Source organism: Macrotis lagotis, chromosome X, assembly GCF_037893015.1.
Source record: "Macrotis lagotis isolate mMagLag1 chromosome X, bilby.v1.9.chrom.fasta, whole genome shotgun sequence".
Taxonomy (NCBI): Eukaryota; Metazoa; Chordata; class Mammalia; order Peramelemorphia; family Peramelidae; genus Macrotis; species Macrotis lagotis.
Window position 1 is genome coordinate 81,880,044 of NC_133666.1, and position 12,054 is coordinate 81,892,097.

General features: G+C 45.6%; 1 protein-coding gene across 2 annotated transcripts in view; it reads right to left on the reverse strand.

Annotated features, from left to right (window-relative positions):
• The window catches only part of L1CAM (L1 cell adhesion molecule), a 63,523-nt gene that overhangs the window by 32,662 nt on the left and 18,807 nt on the right, over window positions 1-12,054 (reverse strand). For both annotated transcript variants that reach the window (XM_074200587.1, XM_074200586.1), the window contains exons 4-18: window positions 11,824-11,929; window positions 11,337-11,533; window positions 10,436-10,558; window positions 10,103-10,273; window positions 8,424-8,535; window positions 7,920-8,104; window positions 7,463-7,594; window positions 7,220-7,363; window positions 6,382-6,493; window positions 5,778-5,944; window positions 5,455-5,611; window positions 5,047-5,171; window positions 4,753-4,854; window positions 2,766-2,963; window positions 2,341-2,411 (exon numbers count right to left, since the gene is read on the reverse strand). In XM_074200587.1, coding sequence (XP_074056688.1) covers window positions 2,341-2,411; window positions 2,766-2,963; window positions 4,753-4,854; window positions 5,047-5,171; window positions 5,455-5,611; window positions 5,778-5,944; window positions 6,382-6,493; window positions 7,220-7,363; window positions 7,463-7,594; window positions 7,920-8,104; window positions 8,424-8,535; window positions 10,103-10,273; window positions 10,436-10,558; window positions 11,337-11,533; window positions 11,824-11,929 — 2,102 coding nt within the window. The remainder of the gene's footprint in view (window positions 1-2,340; window positions 2,412-2,765; window positions 2,964-4,752; window positions 4,855-5,046; window positions 5,172-5,454; window positions 5,612-5,777; window positions 5,945-6,381; window positions 6,494-7,219; window positions 7,364-7,462; window positions 7,595-7,919; window positions 8,105-8,423; window positions 8,536-10,102; window positions 10,274-10,435; window positions 10,559-11,336; window positions 11,534-11,823; window positions 11,930-12,054) is intronic.

The following is a 12,054-nucleotide window of genomic DNA, read 5'->3' on the forward strand; positions in this document are numbered from 1 at the left end:
AGTCATCAGTCTCCGAGGATCCTTATATATAGCTTAATGGTCCTCACAGATCTGTTCACATTATAATATACTCCAAATGGATAGTATACCTCAATATAAAAAGTGACCTAAAAATATAGAAGACTAGAAAGAGGCATTTTCTACATTCATGGCTAGAGGGAGAATTCTTAAACATATAGCTTTGCAGCCCTGTTTGTGGTGGCAAAGAATTGGAAATTAAGTGAATGTCCTTCAACTGGGAAATGACTTAAGAAACTGTGCTCTATGTATGTGATTTGTTCTATTAGAAACCAGGAGGGATGGGAATTCAGGGAAGCCTGGAAGGATTTGCATGGACTGATGCTGAGCCAGATGAGCAGAACCAGAAAAACATTGTACACCCTAACATCAACATGGGGGTGATGATCAAACTTGATGGACTTGCTCATTCCATCAGTGCAACAATCAGGCACAATTTGGGGGTTCCTGTGACAGAGAATACTATCTGTATCCAGAGAAAGAATTGTGGAGTTTGAACAAACACCAAAGACTATTACCTTTAATTTAAAAAAAAAAAACCATTATCTTATTATGTAATTTTGCTATCTCTTCTACTTTATGTTTCTTCCTTAAGGATATGATTTCTCTCTTATCACATTCAATTTAGATCAATGTATACCATGGATACAATGACTAACAGACTGCCTTCTGTGGGGGTTGGGGGGAGGGAAGCCAGATTAGGGGGGAAATTGTAAAATTCAAAATAAATAAAATCTTTTTTAAAAAAATATATAGATTTGTTTGGTTTTGTTTGGTTTTGGTTTTGGTTTTTATTCAGAATAATGATTTCATTTGGTTTAAGGAGTTTTCAGTGAAGAAATTCCTTCTATTAATGTAGATCACTTGCAACTGTTCTCTTTGTCTTAGAGAGTCACCTTGGGGACTGAGAGATCAAGTGACTTGTTTAGGTCAAAGTATGTGCCAGAGATGGAACTCAAGTCCTATTTTCCTGACTCCATGGTTAGCCCTCTATCCACTGTACACTGACTCTTGGAGGTATAAAAGTAAGATAGTTTTCATTATTTTAAATTTAAAAACTTCTACTCAACAAACTCAATGCAGCTGAAACAAGAAGGGAGGTTGTTTAATGGAGGAAAAACATTTACCATGAATGTATCTGCCAGAAGAAATAGGTACAACCAGAAAAGAGCAAGTCATTCCCCTAATACATTGAAAAATGTGAATGACCAGTTGAAAAAAGAAATGCAAGCTATCAATAGCTACTAGAAAAAAAATACTCATAACTAACATAAGATGAATAAAAATTAAATAAATTCTGAACTTACACTTGCACCCATCAGATGGACAGGAATAACAAAATAGCCTATTCTTTTCCCTTGTGAATAAACCCTAGCAAATGCATTTACTTTAGAATGTACTGCTGGCAGGGACAAGGGAAGAAAGAGGGAATGAGTACTAGATTTGAGCACCAAGAAGAAGGAGGAAAGGCCATAAGGGAACAGGTGATGAAGATGTTGGAACCCAAGGAACTACAGCAAATTCAGAGACCATGAAAGGTCAAAGGGATTCAGTGCCACAAGTCAAGGTTAGAGATCAATGAGATTTAAGAAGACTGAAAAAGAGGAAACTATGGTCAAAGATTCTGTTCCTATATCAGTTCCAAGAAAGCCTTTGACTTCTGAGATGTTGTCTCCACTAGCAAGGCCCAGAACCAAACCCTTTTAGGCACCATCACTTTATTCCATTAACCTTTGAGACTGTCTCCCTCTCCAACTGCATTAAAAATCCTTGGAAAGCCTGGAGGGATTTGTATGAACTGATGCTGAGTGAGATGAGCAGAACCAGAAAAACACTGTACACCCTAACAGCAACATGGGGGTGATGATCAACCTTGATGGACTTGCTCAATCCATCAGTGCAACAATCAGGGACAATTTGGGGCTGTTTGTGATGGAAAATACCATCTGTATCCAGATAAAGAACCATGGAGTTTGAACAAAGTTCAAGGACTATTCCCTTTAATTTAGAAAAAAAAAAGATATCTTATTATCTGATCTTGCTATCTCTTATACTTTTTGTTTCTTCCTTAAGGATATGATTTCTCACTCATCACACTCAATTTGAATCAATGTACAACATGGAAATAAAGTAAAGACGGACAAATTGCTTTCTGTGGGGGCGGGGGGTGGGGAAGGGAAGTAAAATTGGGGGGAAAATTGTAAAACTCAAATAAAATCTTTAAAAAAAAAAAAAAGAAAAAATCCTTGGATGGTCCCTCTCCAGCAGTACTAAATTCTGGGTGAAATTGGAAAAAAAGCCTTCTATCCAAGACTGACTCACCTTCCAAGTAATGACCATGTTGTTGGTCTCATTCCCTTCTCCCTTGACATCTGCAGGGTTTATCTCTGGTACTAAAACATAAAATATTAATTCATTAAAGCACTCCATGATCCCTCTTCTAATGGAGGAAAGAAAATGGCAGTGGGGGAAAGGAAAAGAGGACAGGAGCCCCTTCTAACCTCTAAGACACTAAGACTAGAAGTTAGAAGATCTTTCCAGGACTTAGTCCCAGCTCTGCCACTTACTAACTGGGTGGATTTGAGCTAGTCCTTTCCCCTTCCAAGACCTTGTCCCACCTGTAAAATGGAAGGGTAACTAGATGATCTCTAAGGGTCCTCCCAGCTCTAACATCCCACCACTCTTTATTTCTTTGTCTGTGGGCAACTCCCCTCCACTACCCACTCTTCTTTGTACCCCCAGTTCACCTGAATTGGGGGTGATATAGGGCTCTGAGTCAGGACTTGGCTCACTGGCACCATACTTATTGTTGGCTATGACACGGAAGTTGTAATGGATAAAGGGAGACAGCTTGAGTCTGGTTGAGGTCTCATTTCCAGGAACTGTTGCCAGTGGGTACCAGGTTCCAGGATCCATAGTCCGGTCCTCAAACTCAATGTTGTACTCTGTTAGGGTGCAAAACAACAGCCAATCAATGAATGCTTCTGGCCCTGGCCTCAACTCCACTGATTGGGAACCCCCAAGATGACTAGAGAGGCAAACATCATCACGCACAACACTAAGAGAACAAGACAATACTCTATGTGACTGAGGGTGAAACTAGGGTTTAGGGGCTCAGAGAAGGAGAGGGAAGTAATTGATATTTGGAAGAAAGTGGTCCTCAGAAGGTAAGTAGACTCTAGAAAGATAAAAAACGGACAGGAGTCAATGTGCATAGGTGCATCCAAGGAAAAGCCAAGAGCCCAGCTTGTTGGAATGACAATGATTTGAAAGGAACCAGAGTTGGGCAAAAATCATCCTAATAATAGATTATCTTTATATAGTGCTTTACATAGATGATCTCATTTAAGACATACAACTGTATAAAGTATGTGCTATTATCATTCCTGTTTTATAGATGAAGAAACTGAGGCTCAGGAATTGAAAGTAACTTACCCAGAGTCACACAGCTTAGGAGAAAGCTGAAAATGTTGCAAAATTACAAAGATTCAGCAGAATTCAAAAGAAGAATTCCTTTATGAAGGTGAGAGGTTTGTAGGTGCTGGACATTACCTATTTTTCAGAATTTTTCCAATGTATTGATTGATTGTACTGATTTTTTCCTCATTTTTTTTTCTTAAAATAAAATACTATTCGGTATTTTGGTATATTATTTATATGGGCAGGCTCTTTGGGGATGGGGAGGAAGGGGGACTTGGAAAAACAATGATATAAAAAAAAGATGTTAATAAAAGAGAGATATATATATATATATAATACACACACATATTTGTATATATATATAATACACACACATATTTGTATATATATATAATACACACACACATATTTGTATATATATATATATAATACACACACATATTTGTATAATACACACACACATATTTATATATATATATATATATATATATTTAAAACAAAAGAATAAGACTGAAAGGGGAAGCTGGAATGAGGTTTGTGGAGGTTGGACAGAATCACCACCACAGATTGTGGGGTTTCAGGTACTGGAATGGTCAGGGTACCATTGGCATTAGGGAAGGTCAAAGTTCTTGTGGTTAGATTTTATCCTAAGGTCAGTAGAAAGTCATTGAAGCTTGGTGACCAGAAATCTAAGGACTGTGCAGAACAGAACATGGTTTGGAAAGCAACGAGAAGAAAGAATTGTGGAAGGAAGAGACTGGAGGCAGGGAGACCAGTAAGGAAGTGATTTCAGAAATCCAGGAGAGAGGTGATCAGGGCCTGAACCAAGTTTGGGAGCCATGGAAATAGAAAAGAGATGAAATCAAGAAATGTTTAGAAGATGAAGGATGAGGAGAGGTTCTTTCTCTCTCTCATCTCTCCTCCAGTTCTGTTCTCTGGCCTACCTAGGCCCAAATCAAGAAAGAATAATAACTGTGCCCACTCTTGACAGTGCCCACTCTTGACAGCTTGGGCCACTCAAAGTTGTCACTGGCTGATGATATCCAGGCAGGGTGGAATTGGGTTCCACTTTTCCCTCTAACCTAAACCCTAAATTGGAGCCCCTCTAGACCCCTCTCTCCTTTATTGAGACCTTACAGCCTTTGATTTATACCACACAACCAGGCCCTTCTTCTTTTGCTTGTTCCCTATGGCTGGGTGATCCCTGTGAAGTAGGCCTGAGATCCTTGTTCTGTGAAATTTTTAGTGTATGGAAGATGGTGGGTAGGATGGGTTGGTGCCAATCAAAATAGCAAGAGAGATGGGAGGGCTTACTCTCAATAGGTGAGTTGTGTTCTGCTGCTGGGCTCCAGGATAGCTGAACTTGAAAATCCTTCTGTTTATACAGTTCCAGTGGGCCCACAGGCCCAGGGCTCCCTTAAATGGAAGACAGACATGTGAGTATAGGGAATAGGCCATGTGCCCTCAGTGTTCTTAGGGGTCCAGAACAGCCACCCTGCCCTATCACCCCCCTCACAGCCCCTTAGCACCATCCACCTGCATTGACAATGTCCCTCTGCAGTGGCCCCTAGGTCCATACCCATTCTGCCTTCTGATTCTAGGACTTACCCACCACTAGGAGTGTAGCCTTTTTCTCTACTGAGTCCAAGGCAGTCTTGACAACACAACTGTAGTTAGCCTGGTCAGTATAGTCCAAGTTTTTAATGGTCAACTCCTCTTCCTTTAGGATGTATCTGGTACGAAAGAGGACACGGATTGGCTCCTGTCCAATGTTGTACCCTCCAAAAACCTGCCCTTGACTGTCATGGAGACCCGGGTCTAATGAGTAAGCCACAATCCCTTCTTTCCTTCATCCCTTCAAGGCTTCCCTTCCCTTCCTTGCTGTCTTTGCTCCCAGCTGTGGGGTGGAGGCACCCCAAGGGCAGCGCTTTCCATCCCTCCTTCCCTTCCCCAGGGACTAAAACAGGGCCTGAAACTGAAAAATGAGCCCAGACCGGAAGAACTCCCTCAACTCACTTGTCATCCTCGAAGATGTGCTTGATATTTTGATCATTCTTGAACCAATCAATTTGGATTTCCAGGGAGGGATCAAAGGACACCTGGCATGGAAAATTCACATCCGAGCCTTTCTTGACAGTCTTGTTCTGAGGACCTGACTTGATCCAAGTGGCCTCTGGGAGAGTGAGCAACAGGAGTTACCCTGGGCCCATCTGGGCAGGCCTGCCCCCTCTCCTTAAGGGTAGCTCTAATCATAGAGATGGGGACCAGGAAAGACTGTGCCATAAATGGAAGGGATTGGAGCCCAGAAACATGAAGATGGGCAGGAAAGGAATGCTGACCTTTGACCTGAAGATGAGCCTGGATAGAAACCTTATTCTGGTCATTGCCAGCCAGACAATAATAGGATCCTGTGTCATTAGTCTGAAGGTCTCGAATGGCCAGAGTCCCATTGGCATAGGGGACAAAGCGTTCATCCTGCAGGACAGTGGTCTGAACCCGGTTTAGCCTGAGGATGGAAGGAGATTAGGTGGGGGGAGACAAAGGCTTAAGAATCTCAATCTCTCATTTTTATTGCTGAGAGCCCTCAATGTACCATCCTGTTTGGCATTCAATAGTCTGTACCATTAAAATGGACACCTTTGTCCCTTGTCCAAGCTCCTCATGAAGGTTCCTCTCTGAATAACAATATACATTCTCATGACCTTAAGCAATCAGAGGAACTCTGATGGGTCATTCATATCTGGGCATCCTGCTACTGACTTGTATGACTTTGAGCCAGTCACTTCAAATGTCACATTAGGGCTCACACAAGGCAGCCTTCTCTGCCCAGAGCCGGTGTTTTTGTCTTCAAATGGGGACTGGAACTATGTCACTAGCATTCTTCTATAGTTCCATGAGCCCTACCCTTTGAAAATCCCAAAAAGGAAGAATAAGGACACTCACCACTGTATGTTGGGCATGGGCACCCCAAAGGCATTACATAGCAGGTGGGCAGTGCTACCCTGAACCTCCCGGTAAGTCTTATTATCTGAAGTCAAGATCTTGGTGGGCAGCTCTGGGGATGGGAAGAGACACAGGAGACAGAGACAGATCAGGGGTCCTGGAGTCACTTTAGGACTGAAGGATCATGGAATGGAGAGAGCAGAGGGAATCTTGTGATCTAGCACACACATCACTTAGCTTTTAGTGGCTGTAGTTTTCTTATTTGTAAACTGGGGAAGGCGCAAGAAGAAACAAGACTCAGTGATTTCTTAAGTCCCTTCTAGCTCCAGATCTATGAATCTTCAAAGATTCCCTATTGCTCACCCTTGGTCTAGCATTAAAGACCTTTCTCTGCCTCTCCTCAGTCTGATCTCCTTACACCACCCCCATACACATTTGCTCACATGGCATTCCGTCCCCCTCCCCCCCAGAATGACCTTTCTCCTTCTCTCCATATTTAGTCAACTTTCTAAGTCTTCCTGCAAGTCTCATATTTGGGAAGCCTAGATTATGAACTTCCTCTCTTAGAATATGGCTCTCTACTCTGTTTCCTCTTCCTACCTCCTCTCTGTGCCACCTACCATCATCTCCTAGCCCAGAATTAAAATAATGGAGCCAGGTCCAGTATCTGGGTCATTTGTTGAGCTCCAGGGATGGAGAAGAGAAGATGGCAATGGAAGTGGAATTGAGAACCAAGTGAATCACAGAGGAGGAGGTGGGAATGGGGGAGACAGTGTTAGGGGAAGGATAGGGTAGAGTGGTAACAGGAGTGATAGGAAGGGCCAGCAAAGGCACTCACGGACAACAAAAATGTAGGCATTGGCAAGCAGGAGTCCATGCTCATTTCTGGCCTCACATTGAGTCACCATGGTGTCATTGGGCTGCACATTGCTCAGGATCAGTGCCCCTCCTTGGACTCTGAGCTTGTCATCCCTGGTCAGATCTAGAGGCAGGGAAACATTGTCCCAAAGCTTCCAGCCCACCATTCCCATCCCATTCAGCATGCCCTTCCCACCATCCCAGCCTCAGAGTCCCTGCTCACTTTCCAGCGAGACCCCATTTATCCTCCAAGTGACCATAGGGCGGGGCCTGCCCTGAACTTGGCAGTTGAGTCGGGCAGTCTCCCCTGGTGCCAATACCAGGCTTTCAGGCTCCTGCAACCAGTAGGGGGCAGCTGGTAGGAGAGCAAGGGTAGGTACTAAGTGACTTGACACAGTATGTTACCACCCTCCCAGTTCCTGCTCCATGCTGGCATAAAACATACAACACCTAAACCAGGGCAGAAGTGAAATCATTGACCTTGCTCTTAGCTGACCACCCAGGATGCTACTCACTCTGAATAGTCTAGATCAGTAGAAGAGGTAAGGTCAATTTGAGAATCTGAGTTGTGTCTTGGTGGATAGGATATATCAGATGGACACAAGTGGGCCATATACTAGGGACAACAAACATGAGATGCTAGCTGGGGGGGGTGAGGGGAAGGGTGAGGGGTGCTATACCCTCAACAGTGACATAGTAGACATGATGCGCAGTCCCCAGGGTGTTCTCAGCCCAACAGCGATATTCCCCATCGTCCTCCTCCTCCACCCTCACCAGACGCAGTGTCTTATTGAAGTTCTGGTAGGTCACTCGGCCTGCCTGCATCTGGTTGCTTGGGTATGACCACTTTATAGTGGGTGTGGGGCTGCCCAGGCAAAGAGGAAGGGTTGGTATGAATCACCCTTCCCACCCCCCACTCCTCCCCCATAGTTGGCACCAATTTCCCTTTCAGACCCTAAAGTGGTACCAATCCTCTCCCCACCCCAATCCCATTTCTGTAGTTCTCCATCTTCCCACCTCCAGTTCAATCTGGTATAGGATTGAAAGGCTCCAAGGGGATGGGGGGAAGGCAAGTCAAAGATCCAACCAGTGCCCAGTGGTGAGAGAAGTTGGCACCATTGTCTGAGAAGCTCTAGGTACTCCATGAAGGACCCAGCCCTTCCCCCAGGTAGCCCATAACTCACAAGCCCTCTGCTATACACTCTAAGACCAGGGGCTGGCCCCGCAAAGCCACCAGACGACTGGTCAGACCTTCAGGCAGGAGCAGGCGTGGTGGTCGGTGAATCATATTGTTAGCTGGAAGGGGCAAGATGGAATGAATGGTCAGTCTGATATCGAGTGGTGGACTTCTCCCAAGCCCTAAGTTTAATTACCTTGCCAAACCCATAGTGTTAGGAAATAGGGATTCTCAGAGAGGGACATGTGAATACAGTTCAATCAATCCCTCATGGAACAGATCATAAGACTCATAGATTTTGCAGTATACAGGACTTTAGAGGTCTTAAGTCTGACCCCCTCATTTTACAGAAGAAAAATATGAGGTCCAAGAAAGGGAAGTGACTTGCCCAGGAGCACACAGCCAAGAAATTTCAGAAGGAGAATTTGAACTGAGGTCTTCCTCCAAATCTACTTGAGGCAGTAAGCTTCAATTGATACCAATAGCCAATATTCTCAGGCCAAAGTCATTCATTCACCTTTTTGTTTGACAAAGTACTTCCTGGTCACCTACTTTCTGCTCAGTTGTAGGTGCTAAGGAGGATTTTTAAAAAAGGATAAGATGTAGGCAAGTCTTGGGACTTGACAGATCTCACCCATAGGAAACAGAGAACAAGCTTCTGCTAAACAAACAGTGGGGGTACTGGAAGGGCTGGCAGGCCCCAGGTGACCCAAACAAAAGACACTGGGAAGGTAGAAGAGACTTCCTGAGGGAGCTGAGGTCTAGGTGAGGACCTAAAGATGTGGAATAGGTGGAGAAGAATGAAGAGTGCTTGGGGGGGGGGGGGATGGTCTAAACCAAAGTGGAGAAGTTTAGAAGCCTGGGCTGTGAAACTGAGAGTGAAGAGAGCTAGCTAGAAGAGAAGGTACATAAAAAGGAAGGATAAGACTGAAAACAGACTTGGAGAGCATTGAATGACAAAATGAGGCAAGATCACAGAATCATCAAGTTACAGACCCACTGAGCTGAAAGGAACCTCAGTTCCATAGATGAAAAAAAAAGTCCCTTCAACAATTTGCTTGAAGACCTCCAATGGGTAGGTGCTCTTAACCTCCCCAGGGAGGCTTTTTTGATTTTAGCCAGCTCCTGATTTGAAGGAACTCTCATACCCAGTCACTCAATCTTGTCTTCTCCAGTTGAAACATCTAAAGTTTCCCCAGTTGATGTTCATATGAATGGCTTCAAGGTCCTTCACCATCCTGGTAGCTCTACTAGGGATGTTTTTTAATTTATCCAGTATTTTTCCTAAAATGTCACTCCCATGAAGACATAGGTTCAAGTCTAACCTGATTCTTACTTACTACCTGTATGACTTTTGGCAAATCAATTCCCCTTCCTGGACCTCAGTTTCCTTATCTGTAAAATGAGGAGGCTGGATTAGATGAAGTTCCTTCCAGTTCTAGATTTAGGAATCTCTAATCCTAATTAAAAGTAGGTGCTTACAGACTGAAAGTGAAGAGAAGGTGGGTCCAAGGAAGATGACTTTGTTGGGTCCTGGAGTAGGGAAGATACTGAAGATTCATTGCCTTCACAATTGGGGTGGGTGGGGTTCAGTGATTCCCCCCTCCCCAGCGCGTGCACACGCACATACACACACACACACACACACACACACACACACACACACAAACACTTTTGGAGACTCACTGGGTTTGACCCTGAGGTCAATGGGCTCCTTCTGCATGATGGTTCGGGCCCCCAGAAAGTGGGCATGGCAGATGTAGTCCGAGTGGCTGTCACTGGTGAGCACATTGGCAAAGTAAAGGTTTCCATTTTGGCCCATGGTCACCCGCTCATCCTGGGTGATGTGGAAGATCCCTGGGCAGGGAAGAGTCAGAGCAAGAATAAGACACTTCTCAGGATGGATTAGCTCCTGACCCCACTGAAGGCCTCTTCCCTCCACCCCATCATCTTGTCCATCCTCCTGATTCCAGGCAAGAGAAAGGCCACCCTGCCCTCCACAAGGGAGCACCCACTCACTGCTGTTCATCCAGTAGATTCGGGGCCGCACAGCGCTGGAGGGGGGGTTGCAGGGTAGGATCACTGACTGACCTTCCTCCACTTCGAATGGCTGTACCTTCTCCTTGGGCCACTTGGGGGCGCCTGGGAGGTGGCAGAGAAAGAAAGCCCAGCTGAAGGGGGTGGGAAAGTGAAGTCTGGGTGGGCAGTGGAAGGAGCCCAGCAAAGACAGAGTTCACTGGGCAGATCTATGGGTCAGGACCAGGGTTCTGGGATGGGAGAAGTTGCTTTTACTGCTCCTTGGACTCTGCCAGGCTCCTGAAGCTGTGAGTAATCTGTCCAGTTCCAGCCTACATCAATCTCCTGGCCCACCAACCTTTCCCCACCAAGCCTCATTCCCCTTTCTTTTCAGCTACAAGTTGTGGGTGGGGGCTAGAGCCACTGGCAGTTCAAGAGGAGACCTGCAGGGAATGGCAAGACTCTTTTACATCAGTCTGACACAGAAACCATGGCAACTGTTGCCATGGCAACCAAAGGGGGCCAGGGCTCCAGGGAAGTATGGAGCTGAGGGAGGATGGAGAAAAAAAGGAAAAGCCCAGGAGAGAGGGAGAGGGATGGGGGGGAGGTGGTTTGATAGGGGGGAGGGGTGGCAGAGGGGTAGGGTCGGAGGAGGGGGCAAATGAGAGAAAACAAGGAACAAGGAGAGAGAGAGAGAGAGAGAGAGAGAGAGAGAGAGAGAGAGAGTGAGTGCAAGTGAGCAGCACAGTTGGTGAGAGACAAAGGGGCCTGAAGGGAAGAAAACAAAGGCTTGTTATAGATTCAGTCCTAGACCCCCACTGCCCATGCCTGAAGTCTCAGGGAAAAGTATCTGTTGCAGACCCCAGGATCCTCCACCTGCCCCCAAGCTTTTCGGTGCCCTCACCCTCAGCCACAAGCTGGATCTCATGGGACATAGCTGTGCCTAGTCTGTTGCTGGCGAAGCAGCGGTAGGTGCCCTGGTATCTCTGAGCAAAGTTGCTGTTGTTGCCAGTGATAGTGAAGGAGCCAGAGTTCATGTGTGTGATCACACCAGGCTCCTTCTCAGGAGAGAAGTGGATGTTTTCCTTAGTCCAGCGGAACCTAGACCCAGGAGAATGGGAGAAGCATGAGACAAGACTGAAAGGTGCTGAGAGGGTAGAGATAACATAAAGGGATTCAAAGGGGAAGGGAGAGGAATCCTCAAGATGTAGAAGGTGGTGGGGGTAGAGGGCTCAAGGGTCAAGATGAAGGAAGGGAAACCAGAGGAGTTGGGGTCAGAGGTCAGGGGTCAGAGAAGTCCAAGAGCAATGGGGGTCATAGATCAGGGAGGGGACTTGAGAAGTCTAAGGTCAGAGAGGTCCAGGGTTCAGATTGGGTCTGTAATTACTCACTCGACTTCAGGTTTGCCACTGGCCTCACACTTAAGGCTGATCTCATCAGTAGGGAAGACAACCAGCCTCTCTGGAGACTGCTCTATGATATTAGGGGGCTGCATCACTGTCAGGAAAAATGGGGAGAAATGGGGGTAGGAGAGTCAGAGCAAGGACAGTCTTGAGATGGTACCATTTATATACCCCCAACCCCCCAGATCCCCCCTCCAAAGTTCCAGGTCCCCTCCTATA